We start from the raw sequence: 22,324 nt of genomic DNA on the forward strand, positions 1-22,324 counted from the left end.
CAAAATCACATTTTATCATTATCAGAAGACTAGTAATATTTAATAATAAAGTTATTCAATAATTACGTTATTGAACAGAAGACTCCTTTTTTATTCCTATAGAATCAATACAAGAGAGGCATAGGTATTATGAGCTGCATTCCCATCAAGAAGGCTTCTAATTAAATTAGTCTTTTACATTAAGATTTTTTTTTTTACTGATATCCATAGCAAACTCAACTTGATTTTCAGACCAATAAATTGCTACTTCCCTTGCAAAAGAATATATATAGCAATTATGTAATAACACTATGATAATTTTCTAGAGTATCTTTTTAGATTAGAGTCATGCTTTAAAATTTTATGCTGAATACAAGGAAAAGATGGGGAGTGGTAAAAAGCATTGCTATGTCCTTAAAGCAAAACAAACACTAGAAATCATCAGAATTACTATTTTTTTTCTATTTTCATATGTTTCTTAGAGAAAACTACAGTCAATTCCACCTTGTAGGGTAGTTCAAAGGCAGTTTACCTATTTCTAGCATGCATTCCTTGTTGTCCTCATTCTAAAACGAAAGGAAGACCGAAGCCTATAGTTCCTACCTTGCAAATACCAACTATAGACACTGAAATTAAAGTGTATTTGTGTGTGCTCCCTGCTTCTCCTGGAGCTCAACCTTTCCACCACCTTTTGGTGTGCCTACTCCCATAAGCACACAGGAAGGTCCTCCCAGGTAGGCAGGAGGACACCTCACATGACCAGGGAATACCCAAACAGTTTGTCATCTTTACACATGCCTGGACTGGTTGCGCACCTGCTTTCCTCAGTGGTGTGACAAGGACAGAGGAACGCTCCAGCAGCCATCATTCCTACAGGCCAGGTTTCTCCCCATGGATGCAGTCTTCTGATCTGCACAGCAGACCTCCTGTACCCTGGGACCCTCTTCTCACATACTGCACTCACACAAAGTATCTTCCTTCTTTGCCCTTTTACTCCTGCTCGAAAGGAAACACACATGCATAGATACATATTATACTTATATATATTTTATATATCTATATGTTTACAGTAATGCAAGTTAGAGACACTACCCTTCCAAGCAACCATTCACTGTACTAGCACAGTCTATGGTAAGAAATTTGGACTAGACAGATAAACATTTCGAAGCATCATAGTTATTTTTCCTAGTGATTTTCTTGCCTCTTGAAAATACATATGCACTCAGTTACTGTATTTCTACTGATGATGGGACTACTCAGAACAGGAAGGTATAAACAAGGAAACTTTCACAGGAAAGGAAGAGTTTTGTCCTTCAGTGAATCATGTGCCTTTTGAGTGGTCCCAATGACTCAATTACTGCACACATACCAAACACAGAAATGGAGCCAAAGAAACAGAGCAACTTCTGGAAGGATAAATACCATGGTACAAAAAAATGTTGCAATATGCATCTTCAACATAAGTTTATTTTGGTTTCTTTTTAAACTTTATAAAATATGAATATGCTGTATCTGTTATTCCATGCTAAGGGTGAAATGTATGCATCATGTGTGTATGAAATATTATAGAGCCTCATTCTGCAACTATATCTCTAGTCATCATAATTTTATCGTTGAAAATACTTGAAAAATGGAAAAAAGCAAACAGAAAGCAAGGATCCCACAGACATTAAAAGCGGAAAACAATAAATGTACATTCGATATAACAAGATTTTAGTTACGAGTATATTTTCCTAATTTGGTTTCAAGCACAGTAATACTCACAAAGCATATTTACAGAAATGTGAGTACATTGTTTCTTTTGCTGTGCTTTGTTGTTACTGAGGTGCTGTGTAAGAGAAATGGCACCACTGGTTATTAACAGTGACAAGACTATCTCTATAATCTGGTTTAGGTCAAATATAACTGTACTCCCTGCTTTGTATTTCACTGTATAATTATTTTTTATTCATAAAAAAATTTATTATTTTATGATTTTAAGACCTTCTGATGAAATAGTGTCTTTGAGATAAACTAGGTATAGAAAGTTGAAGAACACAATGTTAAATGGCTATTTACTGTTCTATGATTTAAAAAGTAATATATAGAGTATATCAACAAAGAGACTAGACAGAAGAGAAGAAAACCAAATGCCATTTATGTGAGACAGCAGCAGGAATGGAGCATGGAGCTTTGCCTTGGGATGGATGAGCAGTCAACTGAGAGCTGGTGGGGCAGAACAACATGGGCGAAGTTGTTCTGGATATCTGCTACATACCCCTTGATCAGGAAGAAGCAGAAGAGGCCTTCTTCAGACAATTGGACAAAACTTCATGTTTGCAGGTTCTGATCCTCAAGAGGGACTTTAACCATCCTGCTGTCTGGTGAAGGGGCAGCAGAGCAGGGCAGAAGCAATGCAAAAAGTTTAGGGCATGCACTGATTGACAAATCCCTAACAAAGGTGATTGAGGAGCCTGCAAGGAGGGGTGCTCTGCTGGACCTCACAGTAACAAACAAGGACTGTTTGGGGATGTGGAGGTCTGGGGCAGCCTTGGCTGCAGTGACCATGAGAAGGTGGAGTTCAGGATCCTGAGAGGAAGGAACAAAGCAAAAAACAGGATCACAGCCTCAGATTTCAGGAGACCAGAATTTGGTCCATCCAGGGACCTGCTTGAAACAGTCCAGGATGTGGCCCTGGAGAGAAAAGGAATCCAGGAGAGATGATCAATTTTTCAAAGATCAGCTCCTCCAAACTCAAAAATGGCCTAGCCCAACCTGCAGGAAATGGAGCAAGGAGGCCCGCAGGGATGAACAAGTTGCTCCTGACAAAACCCAGACATAAAATGGAAGCACATGAGAGGTGGAAGTAATGACAGGTGACCTGGAGCAATATAAAGACACCGTCTGAGCATGCAGGGAGGGGAAAGCAGTGGGGTTTTATTTATTTCAACCTTAGTAAGGTTTTAGATAGTTATCTCCCATAACATTCTCATAGGCAAACTGAAGTACAGATTAAGTAAGTGTACAGTGAGGTGTACTGAAAACTAGCTGAACTGCCAGGCTCATAGGGTCGTGGTCAGTGGCATGGAGTCCACCCGGGGGCCAGTCAGTAGTGAGATATCTCAGGGGTTAATACAGGGTCAGTACTGTTTAACTCCTTCCTTAATGATCTGGATGCCAGGAGACAGTACGCCCTCAGCAAGTTTGTAGATATTACAAGACTGGGAGGAGTTGCTGATACACCAGATGGTTGTGCTTCCATTCAGGGGGACCACAACAAGTTGAAGAAATGGGCAGACACAAACTTCATGAAGTTCAGCAAGGGGAAGTGCAAAGTCCTGCACCTGGGGAGGAACAACCCCAGGAACCAGTATATGCTGGGTGATGACTGGCTTGGAAAGCAGTTTTGCAGAAAAAGCCCTGGAGTCCTGGTGGGCAAGGTGAATATGAGCCAGCAGTGTGCCCCTGCAGCAAAGACCAGCAGCATCCTGGGTAGCACTGGGAGCAGCACTGCTAGCAGAACAGGGAAAGTCATGGAATCAGGCTCGCTGAAAGAAAATTGCGCTTGCTATAATTATCTTTCTATATTCCTGCAGCAAGTTGTTGATTAGGATTGTGACAATAAAGTAGAAGTACTGTCCTGTAGCCGTTCAGTCATCTCCTCAGTCCTTCATGGTCATGAGTCTTCAGAAGGCAGAAGCTGAAGATGATGCAGATGATGCAGAAGTGAGTTCCAGAAGCACCCCCAAGAAGAACAGCATACCTCTCCATTGCAAATGTGTTGCCTTTAACAGACAGAAATGTTCAGACCATCAAGATTATTGCTACCTGCTTGGCAGTGCCTTCTTATGCTTAACTCTTCTGCTCTGCTTTTGACATTCAAAAAATGAGGAAGTTAGTGAAGTACAGCGCTTTGCTTCTGCGTCTTAAAATAAAATATTAACCTCTAAGAATTCTTGAAGAATTTTCAGCTCTAAGGAGGCTTAGATTAGCTGTTCTGCTATTCTTTATTTATAGCATACGTTCCTAGTAGCTGGAGATTCCCTTCTGAAGAATAAAATCAGGACACAGAAAGATTTTCTCACCGCAGCTGTTGCACTTGCTCCCATTAGTGCAAACTGCTGAACCTGCTGTGAGTTTCTTTATTCTAAATATTTATATTTGCAGACTAAAATGACAGATACTAGAATAAAAATTTAGCATCCCAATGATTTTTTTTCTGGGTTTGTTATTGCCCCTCTGGAATATGGCAGAGCCACCAATATACTTGTAGCGTGCAGTGCTGTGTGGGTACTTCACTTTATACCAGAACATATAGGCTTGCATTTCAGGTGCTATTGTTATTGATATTCTCTACAATAGCCAATGCAGAATGTAAATTAGAAAACTGAAAAAACAGTCAAGAAGCTGACAGAATAAATTCAAGACAAATTTATCCTGTCAGCGTGATCTCTTCTAGGAAGCAAAAAGCACCATCTACCCTACCAACAGTCTGATATTGTTGTGTATTTTGATGACAAATTACTATTTGTTAAATAAGCGGAACTGGAACCATTTTCAAGACTCAACCATTTACATAAGCAAACCTTCAGGTGCAAGTGCCATTTTGCAACAAGGTGAATTAACACGGAGACTGGACATGTGGGAAATTCCACCAAAGTTAGAAGATTACACCAAATTCAATTAGTGAAGAAATACTAAACCAAAAATAGCATTCCTGCCTTTTGCTGTCTTCCTTTTTCATCCACTGAAAGATGCTCCTTCCTTGGGATCTGCTCTGTTACCTGATTGTATTGCTGATATCACAAAACACATGCATAAACACCACTTTTTTTTTTTTTTTTTTTAAATTGCAAGATGAAAAAGTAGTCTACTTTGAAACAGAGGCTCAAATTCACCCTGTCATCCTATTAGCAGTAGATCCTGAGCTATCATACTTATTATAGTAAAGAAAGTGTTTTGGCGGGGGGGGGTGTGCCAGTTTGAAGTGAATGCACAAAAAGAGGCAACACAAACATGTTAAAGGCTCTGTCTGAGAAACATCTAACTCTCAAGAATCATTCCCAACTTTCATAACGAGACCTTTAGTCGAGCAGGTTTAAGCAGATGGTGCTACCATAAAATTATTTTCTGTCCTCTTTCCTGTATATATAGCTTTGTAAATGCCAAGTTTGATTTTAATTTTAAATATAAATTTGAAAATTATGATGAATCGGCATTCTATTTTTTCCTGCTTGTGGATGGGAATCTCTGTGGGTTCCTTCTCTTGTTTATCTCTCCTATTCAAGAGAATTTATTGAAAGTCAGATAATAAAAATGGCAGAAAAGAGAGACAGAGTCTGAAGATTGCTTATCATTTTTTTTTTCTCAGAATTGTTGGAGGACTGGATCACTGCAAATATTATAGGTTTCTCCAAAACTAAATGAATTCCTCTGCAATGAGGAGGTCTGACACAATCCTGGAAAGGCTAAAATCACTCTATGCTTAGCACTTCATTTCAGATAGCTTTCTTTAGGAACTAAATGTTAATGCTGTCCAGACCCCCGTCTTAGGAGCTATATCTCTACCTACTACGTGTTACTGAGAAATATGAGTTGGAAACACAGGGAAAAAAATCTTTTAGAAAAGGGCCCATCCTTCTCTGCATTCTCTTCTCTCCAAAAACATATGACAACATATTCAAATGCACATCAACAAAAAAGACACTACTCTAACAAAAGTTGGAAGAGGTGGAAGATCTGATTGAAACATATTTGCATTTGAAACTCTTGATGATGGTCTAGATTTATGCCTCTAAATTACAGTTAAATAATGTTAAGGTTGTGAGTAACTCACAAGAGCAAAGAAATGTGCAATTAAAGGGAAAATATACCATATGTCCTTTGATATCTAGGCATATTGCAGTGCATTAAGAAAGTCATAAAAGAGACACCCTGTTGTGGTTATGTGTTCTGAGACATGTGGCACATTTCCATTGTAGCTATCTACTTCTCTGCTTGTATGCATCTGTGCCATTATTTAAATGTTGATTTTTGAGTGTGAATTTCACTTTGCATGGTAAAAAATGGAGCTGCAGACTCTTTTTTCAATGTTTCTTTAGATCTATTGCTATTTATGAATGTGAAGATCCAAAATGTTAAACATATAAATGAAAAATCATTACAAAGAGGAAAAAAATTGATTCAATAATCAGACAAACTTAGGCAACAGAGATGGTTTTAGTTACTATGAATAAATGACCTTCTATCTTTCTCTAAGAACTGATATAGCTGAATTCCAAACACTGTTCTCGTGTATTTTGCATGGAAATAGGAATGTACTAAAAAATTTCACATATTTAATTTGGGCCATTTTGGGAAATTACTCCTTTCAATTTAAGGTTCCTCACCTGTGGCATCCCACAAACCTATTTTTTCCCTCTACTGAAAACCTGCAAATGTGGGAGAATATGACGGAACATTCAGATCTTAAAAGCAGTGGCTGACATCTAACACAAATTGTCTCAAATGCTGTGATCACCAGGACACCCCAATGCAAAATATTTTGGTTGTGATTGGGTGGTTGGGTAACTAGAGGATGAGAGCGAGATAAGTTATACTTGTGGGAAGAGAAAAACATTTTGTGTAATTCCCAGTGTTCAGAGTATTTAATGACAAGATGTTTGCCCTGCAGTTGCTGAAGATGCCTGAAGCCTTGGGACATTTTCAGACACCTCACCAGTTCTCCAGAGCCAAGTATATAATTCTGATGAAGAAATACGTCCTCGTAATTCTATTTGTGACTGGCTAGGAGATGGTACCTTCTGATTACATCCTGTTTTGGCCACGATTGTCTTGCATTCTTCCTTCTTAGGACTCTGTTGTCATCTGTAGTAACTAGAAATAGTATCCATTTGAGCACAGAGCTATTATGACATCCTATGAGTTCACTCCAAGATCACACAGTAACAACCATGAGTCACCGTGAAGCACATCAAGTTTAGAAAAACCAGGTTTCTCTAACCCTTTCTTTCTTTGCTTTTGGCTTCCTGAAAGTATGATAGTGATGATGATGACCAAGTGGGTGGGAGACAGAAAAACCAAACCTACTAGTCCAAAAAACAGATCCAGATACCATAGTGATGAGTGAAATGGTTAGAAACACAAACAGCCTAATGGGTATGCTGGCACAGCTCCTCCTTCCTTAGCATGACCAACCATGCATGACTGGGCCAGAAACGTTTTCTGGAGAGGAGAGCAAGCCAGATTAGCATCACATCAACGCAGGGTCCTGTATAATCTGAAGAGACAGGGCAGAAGCAGTGCCATCCTGGTAGCAGAGAGAATCAGGCCCAGGTGGCAGGCCCTTGGAGAGGGGGATGCCGTAGGGATGCGAGAACAGCTTGGAGCCAGCAGCCTGGGAACAGGTTGTCAAGGGAAAAAAGCAGAGGGTGATGGGCAGTCGCAGTGAAGAGCCAGGAAGGGTAATCTCCATGGGGCTGGGGAAAGGAGCCAGCCTAGAAACAGTCTGAGGAGAAAGCACGCCAGTTGGGAAGCAGCTGTACAGCCACAGGGTGGCCACGGATGCCACTGACAAACGTGCGCTGTAACCAGAAGGGTTAGGGCTTGAGGGAAGAGCCAGGAACCTCAGCCAGCAACAGCTGAAGAGCAGAGCAAGTAAAGCACCGGGTAAGGACCAAGATTCACGTTTTGTGGTGTGGCGCCGTGTCATTGAGTAGTGTTCCCTCAGCTATAGCAGCACGTAGTTTTACCAACGGCAAGAGCAAAAATCAAGTTCACAAAAGGCAACGAACTGGAAAAGGAGCACTACCCATAGCCTGTAGTGCAGCCCTGAAAAGCATACAAACTGAGCAGGGGATGTGCTCAGGGAAAACCAGGCTTAAAGTGTTTGCGTTGGTGATTATCGACTTTACTCTTACACTTTGAAACTCCCATCCTTGTAAAAACGTCTTAGATTTCACAAACTTGTGCGTGAGGATCTTCTGCGAAACCGAGATTCCCTCCAGCGGCCGCAGTGAAAAAAAACAAGGCTGATTTTAGCACTTTCAGCGTGTGCAATTTATTTAAAGTTGCAGCAGTAACTGCTGCTTCTTGCTCCGTTCCGTTCTCACGCCAGGGAAGCTGCACCCGCCGAGGTCGGTAGGGAAACCTGCCCCACACCAACGACTTGGGGGCCGCACAGCTGCTCCCCTCCAACTTCTCCGTGGTTTGTTTTTCCCCCCACCTGCCAGCGTTGGCAGCGGCGGATGCTGGCGGAGCGGCACCGCAAACGGCAAAAGTGTCACGGCGGCAGCGGCGCCTCCCCCGGCGGTTAGCACCGGGCCCGCGACCGCCATGCCCCCCTCACGGGCGGGCCCGAGGGAGCCACGCCGAAACCGTCACGGCCTTGCCAGGGGAGCGCTAGGGGAGCGCAGGTCCGGGCGCCGCTGCCGCTGCCACCCCTCGGCGGTGCCCCGAGGCGCCCCGCCCCGCCGGGCCGCACCGGGTGCGACCAAGTGTGGCGCTGCGAGGAGGGGGGAGGAGCGCGCCCCCTGTACCGTGCGCGGCGCAGCGCTCCCATGCCACCCCCTTCCCCCCCCGCCGGCCGTACCACTGCGTGCCGGTCCGGCGCCGAGGCGCGTCGGGCAGGAACGTACCAAGGCCGCGGCGGGAGAGGGGTAGCGCGGCGGCTCGCGTGACGAGGGGAGGTGATGTTCCGAGGGCGCAGCGCGGACCCTCGGCCCCGTGGTTTTGGCCGAGCGGTACGAGGCGGCCGCGGCCTCATCGAGGCTCCCCCCTCGCAGCGGGGAAGGGGGAGGAGCAGCCGGGCCTCTTTAACCCTTCCCCGGCGGGACGGGGATGGGCCGTCCCGCTGGGCAGCCGCCCCCGCCCCCCGCGTTCTTCCCGGATCGCCGCCGCCTCCCGCCGCTGCTGGTTCCGCGGGGCGCGTGAGCGGGCGGCGGGGGCGGACTCTCCTGGTAGCGGCCCGACATGTCGGTGGCGTTCGCGGCCCCGAGGCAGCGGGGGAAGGGCGAGATCACGCCGGCCGCCATCCAGAAGGTGAGGGCGAGAGGAGAGGCACCAGGCCCGGGGGCTGCAGCTGCTTCCTGCCGCCGGGCCGCGCGGGGAAGGGGGTGGCGGCGGCGCCCCGGAGCGCCAAGGCCGCGGCGGGGGCGGCCGGGCCGGGCCTGGCGGTGCTCGGGGCACGGTCCGGCGGAGGAGATCGGCAAGGCGCTGCCTCTCTCCACTTGGGCACTTGTTGGAGGGGTCCCGGGCCGGGGGGAGGCGCGGAGCGGGCGGTCTGCGGCGGGGCGCGGAGGCCGCGCGGGGTTGGGGGCCCCGCCGCGTCTCTGGGCCCCCCCGCCCCGAGCGCTCCCGCGGCCGTGAATTAACTCGTAAGGGCCTGATACCGTGGAGAGACGGCGGGGTCCAGTAACCCCTCCCTCCTGCGAGGGGAGCCTGCAAGTCGGACTTCAGTCGGGGTGTTCTTAAGCCCTGCCTGGGTTTGGGCTCTGCCTCCGCGGAGTAAGCGGCGGCTGCGGCTCCCAGACTTGGTCGGCCTAGTAGTAAGGCTTCCCCCATAAACCTTGAGTGTTATTAAAGAAGAACCTTATGGTCGGAGCCAATGACAGCGGCTCTGGGCGACTCCATTTAAGCTTACGTGGGAGGGAGCAAGTTAACTCGCTAAAGCAATCAAAGAAAAGCACATAGAGGATTTGTAATAATCCGTGGTGTTTTGTGTCGGCAGAAGCAAAGGAGCATGTTCAAGTTGACTGGTAACTTGATGGTGTTTAGAAACTTAACTGAAGACTCGCTCACACTGTTACCAGTGAATCAAATAGATTTTGGATTGCTACAAGCTCCTTCTGTAGGAGCCTTTTGGGTAGATATGGCTAATCTCTGATTCACTGGAGAATGAGAGCGTCGACAAGGTAGGTGTTGCAGGGATCAGGACCTCGAGGAAGACCCCGGAGTTATAATGAAATCCTCCAGGGTACTGTAGCAGAAGTCGGTGCTTGAGAAGTGTACATGAAAAATACATACCCCTTGGGTGGAAAGCTACCTAAAGGTAGTCAGTCGAGACTTCATGTTGCTGGGGTGCATATGGAGAATGCAGACAATTAAGTTTTTCTTGTGCTGTAGTCAAACCATTAATTTGATGGTGATGTGCTGGCAAAACCCTATTATAGTTAAAGCTGAAGAGTCTTTGTAATGTACATAAACTGTCAGAAGCCCTGGAGGTGCTTTCATCCAGCTGGAAACTAAATTCTCTTTTGATGGTAGGTGTTTATAAGTCTTTCAAAGACCTATTTCAGTTTTCTATCAGCAACTGCTTAATCAAACTTGTATAAAACAGTGCCTGCAGCCCCATCTAGGATACAGTTGTATTCCTTGTTTACTTTCCTCTTGGCCCTAGCATTCCCTTCCTTCCTTTCCCCCCTCTCCAAGAGGTCCAGCTTACCTTGACTGTGAAGAATGCAACCCTCTGACTGACAGTGTCAAGGTCTACCTGCCTGCTGAGCCTTAAGTTCCTCTGGAAGGTGGGAGACATTCTGAGGAGAGCTTTGATTCAAGGCTTCCTTTTCAAATGGTCTGTTAGACTTTGGTATCAAGGTGTTAGCTCCTTTTTCCTTGTTTTTCTTGCGAAAATGGCCACTGTGTTCCTTATAAAACTTGATGTTATTGCCTGTGGAATGTGTCTGTGTAGCAGTGTGTCTGTGACCCTCTTCAGAGTGTGCAGCTGTAGTTCTGCCTACTTTCTGAGGCTCAGACAGTAACTCAAAATACTGCAGTTTTGTCTGTGTTTAGTGCTTAATGACAGTGTTTCCAGATCCAGCAGTTTAAGGCAAAATAATTGCTCAGGGCTATAGTCAGTTTTGGTGAATTACTAGTTTGACTTTAGGAAGACTTGGATGGCTGGCTCATTCTTACATGGATAGAAGACCTGGGTGGACTGCATGAGGTTTCTGACTCTGTAACTTTTCCATACTAGAGATCAAGGAAAAAAAAGTCAGTACCTATTTCTCCCCCCCCCCCCCCCCCCCTAGAATTTGCTTAGATTGGATTCCTAGGGAAATAAATGTGATGTAATGACACTGTTTGTACATTCCTTGTAGAAGCATGAGCCTTTTGGCGGGTCTCAACCGTGTTTGGAAGAAGGAAAGAGTCTTGAAGGTGGTTAAGATCCTGTTAGTTTTGTGAAATTCAGCAATTGGTTAAAGGGATCTAAAGGAGCTTTCCTCTGAGAGGAAGCAAAGGGATAATTCAATGCAAAGTGTTCCATTTGGCTGTAAATTTTCCTATTAGTCCAATTGACTTGGGTAACTTGGTTGGTAGCTTAGATTAGCCATGGTTCTGCTGATTCTCCTCTGATCAGAGTGTGGGAGAGTGGTTAAAAAGATGTGAGTGTGGGGATGTGCAGCTCTAGGAAACCAGGCTTTATTTTTTTCCTCTTTATGAAGCTTGGAACACTTTGAATTTGTGAGCGTTTTGTAAAAAGCTGTGGGATCTGCAGTTTTCTGTGATTTTAGGACTACTTTTTTTTTCTCTAGAAAAGTAAATCACGTATGTTCATATTCCTGGACAATTCTGAAGTATACTATTGTGCCCATTATGCAGAATATTCATTAAGTGCAGTTTAATTAGAGATACTTCATGTAAATATGGGCTAGGTTTTCCAATCCATTTCCTTGAAACAAACCTGTCTGGTATGCTCAGTTTCTATCAATAGCAGTTTAAATGTCTTTTATTATTAAATTTTTGAACAGCTGTGTACTTCAGAAGGAGAGAGGAAATTTGGGGCATAAATTTTTAAATAAATCTTTGTAGAGATCAAACGAAGAAATGCAAAACTGAAAACCTTGCAAGAACTTGGTGTAGAACAGGCATAGGTATTTGAATGGGAAGCTTCACAAATGTAGCTTTAATCTTGACTGGAAACCCTCAAGCTGAGAGCTGTAAATCTAATGGAGGGGAGGAGGGAAGATGGGAAAAAAAGTGTGTTCTATAAATAACTGGTTTGTGTTGAGCTTTCTGGAATCCTACTTTTTTGTTTATTTTTAAAAACTGAGAAGAGTAGCAAGACTCAAAGTTATCTTAAATTTCTTTCCATAAAGAACATGAAACTTATGCTAAACTTCTTTATCGTTTCAGATGTTGGATGAAAATAACCATCTTATTCAGTGTATAATGGACTATCAGAACAAAGGAAAGACGTCTGAATGCTCTCAGTAAGACATTAATCCAAATTTACTATGTATTTCCATCGATCACCATTTTTGATTTGTTTAGTTCACCTTGTAGGAGAACTGTGCTGTGAAGAATAGAAGAGTATTGCTGCAGATACTACACTTAAATTTTACTTTTTATTTGACATATGGCTATCATTTCAGTCACTGAAATGATAGCCATATGTCAATCACTCTAAGTTGATGTCATGATGATGATGCTCATAAAAATGGGGGCTGTATAACCAAAAGCTTTTCCCTCTGCATTGTAATTGCACTTTGGGAAAGAGGTAGTTTTCTTCTTAAACCTTTCAAAATCATGTAGGAATGGACCTTTCTTTCTGATGGCATATTTAAAAGCTACCTGTTTACCACTTGCCCAAGAACAAACAAGCTTGTCTTAAAAGCTTGGCTTGCCAGAATATCCCATGTGGACTTGCTTGTCTACTGGGGTCTCTGGTCACTCATCTGAGAGAACTGTTAAAGTAGTGAATTTTTAAGAAAAAAATAGTTTCCCGTTTTTTTTCTGGCACAGGATGATCATGGTACCCTTGTAATCAGACAGATACTCAGCTAGGTGACAGATGGGGCATCACAGTGTGGCTCTTGAGCCCTTGCTAAGACAACTGGTAGTCTGGGGGCAGGAGGTGGAGGTCATAAATGGTGTGTATTTGTGCTTTAAGGGAATGTTTTTAGTAGCACAGTTAATGTATTAAGCTGTATGCAAGCCAGTACTTACGTATTCATAATCTGTTCATGCTTTCAAGGTTATTCTTGTGACTGTGGGCTAGTTGTTGAGACCTTGGAATGTGGTTCTGTAGCAGAAATATGATGCCATAGCAGACTGCCAAAGCTCGGGGTCCTGATGAAATGTTTGCATTGCTCTTGGTCATAATTCACATAAATCTATGATATCTTGCATCTAGGGACATAATAAAAGGAGCTCTCTTTCCCTGGGGTTTGTGATGGAAGTTACACCGAACAGACACACACGCACTCTGTATATCTCCTGGTGACTTTAGTTTGGCACAGGAAGTGAAACAGGTGAAAACAGTGTCTCACAGCTTTAGATTTTCATAGCAAGACAGAAGCTGTAGAGAAAATACAGGCACAGATTGGATAGAGACATTGGAAGAGATTGGGTAATAAGTAAGCGTGAGGGAGAAGGCTTTGGATTCCTAATAATGATACTCTTGTAAATGTCTTGAATCTTTTTTTATTTAGTTAGCTTTCCTTACATGTGTAAATGGAAGTAAATTCTGATGTTACTGTATTCATGACTTAAGATCTGTTTTGCTTTTATTCTGATAGATACCAGCAGATGCTGCATACAAACTTGGTTTACCTAGCAACTATAGCTGACTCCAACCAGAACATGCAGTCTCTACTACCAGCAGTAAGTACAAAGTAGTGTAAAAGCAGGGAATAGATTTTGTTTGGATTCCTGGAGGAAAAAAACCCAACAAACCAAACCAAACAGAAATGTTTGAGGCAATGACCAAATATTAAGCTCTGATTTATTGTACAGTGAATACAAGGTGTATTGTCTCTTCATGCTGTTTGGGGGTAACTTCAGTGCTTAGGTCTTGCTCAAGATTTGACTTGTTTAATTGAACACTGGTAACCTGTGCACTGCACGTTTGATTCAGAGTATCTGGCCTGTGTCATAGTTGTTTTATTTTTTCCTCAACTAAGAGCACTAGTGGTGTGGCTTTTAGTCAGGTCCCACAACAGTACTCTGTTTTTCCTCTTATGTTAAGGAAAGGCAGGGGGAAGATGATTTTTTTTTTAATTTTTAATTTTTTTTTTTCTGGAATATCATCAATTCTTTTGCTTCAGTGGAACAAGATTGGGTAAATCTTTGTCTGCTTTTCTGTACTCACCTAGAGTCTCAAATTCTTTGCCTCTCTCCTGTATCAGAAAGCAACCTTTTTTTAAGGCAGATGATGATAATATTCAAGATACAAGGTTGCATAGGCTTAACTTGAAACTTAACCACATTGCTTTAAAAATGAACTGTTTCTTGGATAATACTTGCTATCTTTTTTTTTTTTTTTAATCTGGAGATTTTCTGAGTTTTTATTTCTGAACTTTTTATTTTATAACATACCTCAAATTTTTTCCCCTTCCATTGTGCATAGAGCACTAAGGAAAGATGTATCAAACGTTAAAATAGCTTGCTATCTGTTTGCTTTTTGTGATAATTGGAAAGCTTGGGGAGTTCATTGTGAGTAACGCAAGGAAGTTCTTTGTTTTTTGGTAATAAGACTTTTCTTGAATTAATATAGTCTTGATTCATTTCTGTAATATGAAGCTAAAAAGAATGTCTATAAAACAGCCATTCCTAGATACTAGTTTTCACCAACTGAAATTGAATTACTTTTTCTTTGCTCTCTGGAGAAGTGTTCTCCAATCATTGCTGCTAGCGAAGCATCCTTTCAAGTTGGTACCTAGAGGACTATAGAAACAGTGCTTCATTATGTCCAACCTGTTGTGCCTGTAGAGGCTTCTCTTTTTATAAATCCATGCTTGTAGCTGAGGGGGTGGGAAAGAAATCTTGAAGAGGGCTGTGTGTATTACTTGACTAATATGTTTTCGAAGGCTTAATTCATATCCTGGTTCTGATGACAACTGGAAATTAATTTGACCTTATCCTAGTCCCTGGTGAACAGCCCTATTCTTAAAGTTGAATGTGATGACATTCTCCTCTTAAAAGAAAATGAAGATAGGACCGGGAAAGGCTTTAGCAGATCAGGACTGAAGTACATTTCTGAACTTCAGCATGAGGAATATTTAACAGTAGTGAGAAAATAGCATAGTGTTGTTTTGTTTGGGGGGTGAGGGGAGAAGTCCCCCTTGGAAAACTGAGGGGGGAATAAAAAAGTAGCTTCTTGGTGTTTCTTTTGAACTAAAATACAGAATGGAAGTTAGATGTTCAGTCTTACCTAAGTGTAGATGCTCTGAACTACCAAGTCAAATATTTTTGAAGATTTGCCTGAAATGTGGTAACATAATCAGATAAAATGACTTTCTGTTGAGGCTTTTAGAAAAATATTCTTCAAATTCTGTCTTCCCAACAAATTTTAGCCAGAAGAATTTGAGAATGTGTTAGCTACCGCTTTTTATTCAATTCAAGATAAACTACTTCAGACTGTTTCCATTTATTGGCTTTCTGTTTAAGAACTGATGAGGTTCAAGTTGACTGGAAAGTATTATGTTTCTGTTCATCATCCTTCTATGTCAGCAGTTGAGCAGTCTTACTAAATTAAAGGGTTGTGGGTGGCAGCAGTTAAATATGGAGCAAGATACTGTGTGTGTAAACATCTACTATTTTTAATAGTAAAATACATCAACTTTATGATACTACCATTGCAGTAGTTTCCCATGTGACTTAGGAGGGCTTGAATCTGGATAGCTGCTGAAGCTGGATGATATCTGATCCCTTCGTATCTGGAAGATTGTTCCCCTAGTAAGCTATACTTTTGTTAAAATTTTATGTTGTTTCTGTTTTAATGGGGTAAATAGGTTATCAAGAAATTTCACAATTCAACTATTAGTTCTTATAAAATGCTTTATGTGATAAAATGAGATTGAAAAGATAATACTGCTGTTAAGATAGCATTCACACTACAGGTTGGTTGAAGTTTTTAACATAAGCTAAAATGACTTGAACCTGATAATAGCTTTGTATCCTCTCACAATACTCCTTAGACTTCATGTTGTTGGGAAAAATGCTTGTAGTCAGCTTCTGTGCCTCTGTCTCCATCTTTTAGAATATGTTATTCTAATTAACATCCTTTCAGAAAAGTGTGGTATTACCTGTAATGAACAAGATAAATCTAATACTAAACAAATTTGTAGTGAGCCAACTGTTAGGCAGAGAGATGCTATAAAGGGGGCCTGGAAGTGAGGAAACAGTGAAACAGGTGAAGCAAGCCTTGCAGAGTGTGGGTGAAGGGAACTAGGAAGACTTTGAAACTCCAGTGTCATAACAAAGCTTCTGTTGTCTTTGTATGCGTGGTGAATTTACAGTATTAAATTGTGACTTCTGGGATAAGAGACCTTCCTTTGCATGAGAAGACAAAAGTAGTGCGGGGTTAATCTTCTTGAGTCAACCAGTCTTTTCTCAGCCATGTGAACAGCAGCATTATTAAGGGGGCGGGGCTGTTCTAGAGTGTCTTCCTAGCTGCACAAGTGTGGTGGCTAAGTCCACATGTGAGGTTGATGCAACTTTTTGCTGCCTCTTTGAGTTACGGCAGGTACTCTGTTTCTTGGACAGCAGTCAGAAGTCTACTTAGCACTACCACATGGGATAAGCTAGCTTCCCCAAAAGGGCTTGTACGGTGAGGAACGCAACGTTTTTGTGTTCTTTTGATTTTCATTGGTGCCACTTCTGAGGGAGGCAAGAGCAAAGTATTAGTCTCCTTGAACTGTAGAGAGCAAAGGTGCAATTAAAGTTTGTTACTGAGGCTTTCAAGAGAACCTCCAAAAATAGTAATGAAGTACTGTGTGCATGTGTTTCTAAAGACATGAAATAATCAAACTGCAGAACAGGCATCTTATCCTCTCCCACTTTTATTTATTTATTTGTTTTCTTGAGTGGTTTAGTAGCAGAATCACAGAATTGTCTAGGTTGGAAAAGACCTTGAAGATCATCCAGTCCAACCATTAACCTAACATTGACAGTTCCCAACTACACCAGATCCCTCAGCACTATGTCAACCCAACTATTAAACACCTCCAGGGATGGGGACTCCACCACCTCCCTGGGCAGCCGATTACAATGCCCAACAACCCGTTCTGTAAACAAATGCTTCCTAAAGTCTAGTCTAAACCTTCCCTGGTGCAACCTGAGGCCATTACCTTTGTCCTATCACTTACTACTTGGTTAAAGAGGCTCATCCCCAGCTCTCTGCAACCTCCTCTCAGGTAGCTGTAGAGGATGATGAGGTCTCCCCTCAGCCTCCTCTTCTCCAGACTAAACACCCCCAGTTCCCTCAGCCGCTCCTCCTACGACCTGTGCTCCAGACCCTGCACCAGCTTCGTTGCCCTTCTCTGGACACGCTCGAGTCATTCAATGTCCTTTTTGTAGTGAGGGGCCCAAAACTGAACACATGAATCAAGGTGCGGCCTCCCCAGTGCCGAGTACAGGGGTAAGATCCCTTCCCTGTCCCTGCTGGCCACGCTATTGCTGACACAAGCCAGGATGCCATTGGCCTTCTTGGCCACCTGGGCACACTGCTGGCTCCTGTTCAGCCGGCTGTCAATCAACGCCCCCAGGTCCCTCTCTGACTGGCAGCTCTCCAGCCACTCCTCCCCAAGCCTGTAGCGCTGCTGGGGGTTGTTGTGGCCCAAGGGCAGCCCCCGGCATTTGGCCTGATTGAAACTCCTCCAGTTGGCCTTAGCCCATGGCTCCAGCCTGTCCAGGTCTCTCTGCAGAGCCTCCCTGCCCTTGAGCAGTTCAACACTCCCACCCAACCTGGTGTCATCTGCAGACTTATTGAGGGTACCCTCGATCCCCTCGTGTAGATCATCAATAAAGATGTTGAACAGGAGTGGCCCCAAAACTGAGCCCTGGGGAACACCACTTGTGACTGGCCACCAACTGGATTTAACTCCGTTCACCACAACTCTTTGGGCCCGGCCATCCAGACAGTTTTTTCCCCAGTGAAGGATGTGCCCATCCAAGCTGTGGGCAGCCAGTTTTGCCAGGAGAATGCTGTGGGAGAAAGGTAAAAAGGCATTTGCATTAAAAACTCATTGCAAACTATTGAACAAAGAAAAAAAATGGGTTTTTCACTTGGACATTTTCCCTCCCCCATATGTTTTCATTTTGCCAAATTTCTAAGATGCTGTCATGGTTTGAGCCCAGAGGGCAACTGAGCACCTTGCAACTGTTCACTCACCCCTTCCACCCCCAGCCCTGTGAAGGAGAAAAATGAATCAGAAGATTGGAATGGAGATAAGGACAGGGAGGTCACAGGCAGAAGACAGGCTTCTTAGGGGTGGAAAACAAAACACTAACATCAATGACACTTAACAGACAGAATGGGATAGTGAGAAACATTACTATATCTTAAAAAAACGTCCTCCCATCCCTTCCTTCTGGGCTCAGCTTTTTTCCCAGTATCTCTACTTCTTCCCACAGTGGTGCAGGGGATGGGGGTGCAGTCATTCTACTGCTTCCTCTGAGGTGGTGGTGGTAAGCAATCTTGTGCATTCTTCCCCCTGCTCCACGTGGCATCCCTCTCAGGGCAGACAGTCCTCCACAAACCCTCTTCACTGTGAGCCCTCCCCACGGGATGCATTCTGCTCGAGGTGCTCCGGAGTGGGTCGCTTCCACATGTTGCAGACCTCCCAGTGCCGAACCACAACAGCAGGGGCTGCTTTTTCCCTCAGGGTCCTGGGTCTTCTCCTCAGGCTGCAGGTGAATCTCTGCTCCTCTGGTGACCCCCATGGGTGGCAGGAGGGCGACCCTGTTGTCTCACCACGGGATACAAGGGGACTCCATGCTCCAGGTGCACATCCCCCTCCCTCCCTTCCTTCCGTATTCCTTCCACTGACCTCATTGTTCGCATAGGTGTCCTTCTCGTAACTCCTCCAAGTCCCCCCAGCTCTCTGGTTCCTCTTAAATACCTTATCACAGAGGTACAGCCACTGTTGCTAATTGGCCCAGCCTTGGCCAGAGGAGAGTCCCAACTTGGAGCTGGGGGAAGCTTTGAGAAGCTTCTCACAGGGGACTGCTGCTATAGCCCCCCCCCCCCCCCCCCCCCCCCCCAAGAACCCTGCCACACAAACCCATCACAGATGCCAAATATTTATGATATTTGTAACCCATGACCATCACTTTATTGGGAAAAGTAGAGGGGAAATTTTGTCATGCACTTCAGCCTTTTCATTTTGGCATTAGTTCTATAACAAGTAAATGCTGAGTTCTGCAGGAATTATTCGATTGGGAACATTTGTTTTGTTTTTAAACACAGAAAAAGGGATCTTTTTTTTTTTTTCAGAGTCTTTCTTAAGTAATGCAACTTGCCTTCTGTCAGCATGCAGAGCACTTGATTTCAGTGTGTATTTTACAAAGGTAATGGAAATAAATACTTATGATTATTGCTTCTATAATGTACCAGGTTTCTTTTATATTGACAGTGCCAGTTTCTTCCAGTAGCAAGCTAAATTCTGTATGAAGTGACTTTCAAGAAAACTCATTGTGTCTGAGTAGTAGAGAAATGTTCACATCAAATTGTTTATGAATATCAGAAAGGTTATTAATTTTTTTTTTCTTGAGATGCTTCTTTCAAAACTGATGCTTTTTGTAGGACTTGTGAAATCCCTTATGTATGCTGTTCCTGAACTTGTCATACAGATTAAGGCAGAGTCCATGCCCTTTTAGTTACAAAACACTCCTATGTAAAATGGTGATTGCTTCATATAAACACCCCACATCAACAAACACTGAAATGCTGGTTACTTTTGAAGAAACCGCTTGTCGTGATTTAACCCCTGCCATCTGCTCCCTGTTCCCAGTGGGATGGGTAGGAGAATCAGAAGAAAGTAAAACTCAGTTTAATAACTCAAAATATAGTAATAATAAATTATAATAATTATAAAGAAAAGGAATATAATAAAAAGAGAAATAGAACCCAAGAAGAGAGATGCACAGTATAATTGCTTACCACCTGCTGACCAGTGCCTGACCATTTTGTGCACCTTACTTGCTGGCAGAACATGGGAAGCTGAAAAATCCTTAATTTAGGGTGTGCTAGTTAGCAACAACTAAACCAGTGTGTTATCAATATCATTCTCAGACTAAATCCAAACCACAGCGCTGTACCAGCTATTAGGAGGAATATTACCCCAGCTGAAACCAGGATACTGCTTCAAGAGGTAGAACCATTAAGCAGCATTACTAGCACTGACTAAAACTTTTCTTCTTTATTGCAAGATGGGGTTTGGGTTTTTTTTTAGTTTGTTTTTTTAAAGCTGCAGCATTCAGGTGGCTAAATAGGAGTCTTCAATGAAAGAATGGTTTTACTCAGTGGAAAGCCTCATATGTTCTTCAATACTCTTCAGTATTTTTCAAAGGGGTAGTGTTCAATCTATGGTTTTAATGTACTTGTGATGAGATTAGTTTGTAGAAACAACTGAGAGTCTTAGGAACTGAACAGCATGCTCTGCTTTTTTAGTAGCCTTCATTTTGAATACAGACCTTGTCTGAAATATATATGTTAATTGAATTATCTCGATACTGTTTTTCTTGAAAAAGCAAGATGGCATACAGAAAAGAAAAATATGGCTCAGTTTTAATAGCTTGAAATAAAATTTGCAAATAAAACTCCTGTTACTGAAGACAAGAAGAATCCTAAATTAATAAAATTCTTGTGCAATTATGTTCCAAATGTCTGAGAAATTCTGATATCTGTGGTGGTACAGCAGAGAGTCTGTTTATGGTATCTGCTTTTGTGCTGATCACAGCTGGTATTGGTCTTTAAACCTCTGGCTTAATTCTGTGTATACTGAAATGTTAGTGTGTTGATTAAATTATTTTTAAAGCAGATACACAAAGCGGTATGATGTGTTATTCTGCTTTAGTCTTCCGGAACACAAGTCCATGCCAAATTCAAGTTCAGCTATTTGTAAACTGAATTAATAGAGAAGAGAGCAAAAGAAAGGTTGAGCGTTTCCTGTCAGGAGGACAGGAGCGAGCTATTAGTCAGAAGTGGAGCTTGGATTTCGAAGAATAGTTGCTCTGCTTAAATGTTTGTTAAATAGTTTTCAAAAATCATAATAAATTCTAAAGACTTTTTAAAAGAGAAACATTAGGTAGTAGATTTTTTGGAGGAAGGGAGGAAAGATGTTGCATTTCATACCTACCATATTATGCAAGTACACTCCAAGGAACTTCCCTGCTGCTGTTCAAATGAGAGGCAAGTAGAGCCCCTGTGGTTGGGATGGGTAAAAGAAATTAAGCTTCACATACCTGTGCTGTTACTAGAGACTATCAAGCTACTGCAAATCCGTAACTGATGAAAGCTGATCTATTTGTGCTTTCATTCTCCTTAAAGAACATAATTTCTTAAATTGTTTCTTTATCCCACTCTTCATACTCTACTTTGCATTTGCTATGTTGAGTTTGCATAGCAAAAAGTATTTCCTATGTTTTGTGACCAAGGAACACGTGAGGTAAGCCTCCTTTGGTAATAGCCTCTAGCCCCCATTACTTAGGCTTTGTCACTAAAGAATGGGAGATGTGGTATATTTAGGTTCATGTTGTTGTATCACATTACTCCTAAGAATTCATTAGTGATCTCAGAGACTCACTACTTTGAACAAAATTGTAAATAAAGACTTTTCCTGAAGTTGTACAGTATTATAGGTCCGTTAGAGATGAGATTTAATTCTTTATTGCTGGCAGTAGCCTAGTTCTTAGGAATGACTGCAATAACCAGTTATAAAAGCAACGCATTATGATCTAGTTGTGTAAGTGGTTATAGAGAGGTTTAGTGTGTCTGTATCACTTCATTGTCTTTGCTCCAAGGCCAGCATGTGATTATCTGTATACATTTTCCTTCTTTTGAGGCTTTCCATGTTATTTGACTTCTGACCTCTTAATGAACACTCTGATTACCTACATGTTCGTTTTATGTGGAAATGTGTTTATAGGATATGAACCTAAAGAGAACTAGTTTTACAAATAGCTACTCAGATTCTTTTTTTGGGGGGTGTTGGAGCATAAAAGAACATATCCATTGCCTGTACAGGAAACTGAAAAAACTGCTTATGTTAGGAGGGAAAGCTTGTAAAATTGTCAGTAGTACAAGCCTTTTAGAAGACTTTAAGGCAAAACAACCAAACTTAACTATGATTTAAGTTTTGTGGGATGTTTCTCCCTTAGCCTGTTTGTTCCATCTCTGTAACACCACCAGTCCTTGTTATGATACACATCTTTGTTAATCATGATTTAGCAAAAGAGAATTGAGTATGCTGCATTTCTAAAAGAATTTTCAGATTGTGGATCCTCAGTTTATCCACATATGCCGTGGTCTTACAATAAAAATAGCTTTTCCAGGTTGTTTGTTTTGTTCCAGAGAGGCTTTTAAATATCGGGAAGAAGTCTGGCTGTTGTTTGACAAGTTTCTGTTTGATAGTAATGGTTACGC

General features: G+C 42.5%; 1 protein-coding gene and 1 long non-coding RNA gene across 4 annotated transcripts in view; one reads left to right on the plus strand and one right to left on the minus strand.

Moving 5' to 3' along the window:
• Window positions 1–8,734, minus strand: part of LOC141957487 (uncharacterized) — a 28,238-nt gene extending 19,504 nt beyond the window's left edge. Inside the window, exons 1-2 of the long non-coding RNA XR_012633116.1 lie at window positions 8,595–8,734; window positions 795–975 (exon numbers count right to left, since the gene is read on the minus strand). This is a non-coding gene — a long non-coding RNA (uncharacterized LOC141957487). The remainder of the gene's footprint in view (window positions 1–794; window positions 976–8,594) is intronic.
• A 62-nt stretch (window positions 8,735–8,796) lies between these two features.
• SS18 (SS18 subunit of BAF chromatin remodeling complex) overlaps window positions 8,797–22,324 on the plus strand; it is a 47,228-nt gene continuing 33,700 nt past the window's right edge. For all 3 annotated transcript variants that reach the window (XM_074899047.1, XM_074899048.1, XM_074899049.1), the window contains exons 1-3: window positions 8,797–8,997; window positions 12,091–12,167; window positions 13,476–13,560. In XM_074899047.1, the coding sequence (XP_074755148.1) occupies window positions 8,929–8,997; window positions 12,091–12,167; window positions 13,476–13,560 (231 nt within the window). In that variant the 5' untranslated portion in view covers window positions 8,797–8,928. The remainder of the gene's footprint in view (window positions 8,998–12,090; window positions 12,168–13,475; window positions 13,561–22,324) is intronic.

This window comes from Athene noctua, chromosome 2 (genome assembly GCF_965140245.1).
Source record: "Athene noctua chromosome 2, bAthNoc1.hap1.1, whole genome shotgun sequence".
Classification (NCBI taxonomy): domain Eukaryota; kingdom Metazoa; phylum Chordata; class Aves; order Strigiformes; family Strigidae; genus Athene; species Athene noctua.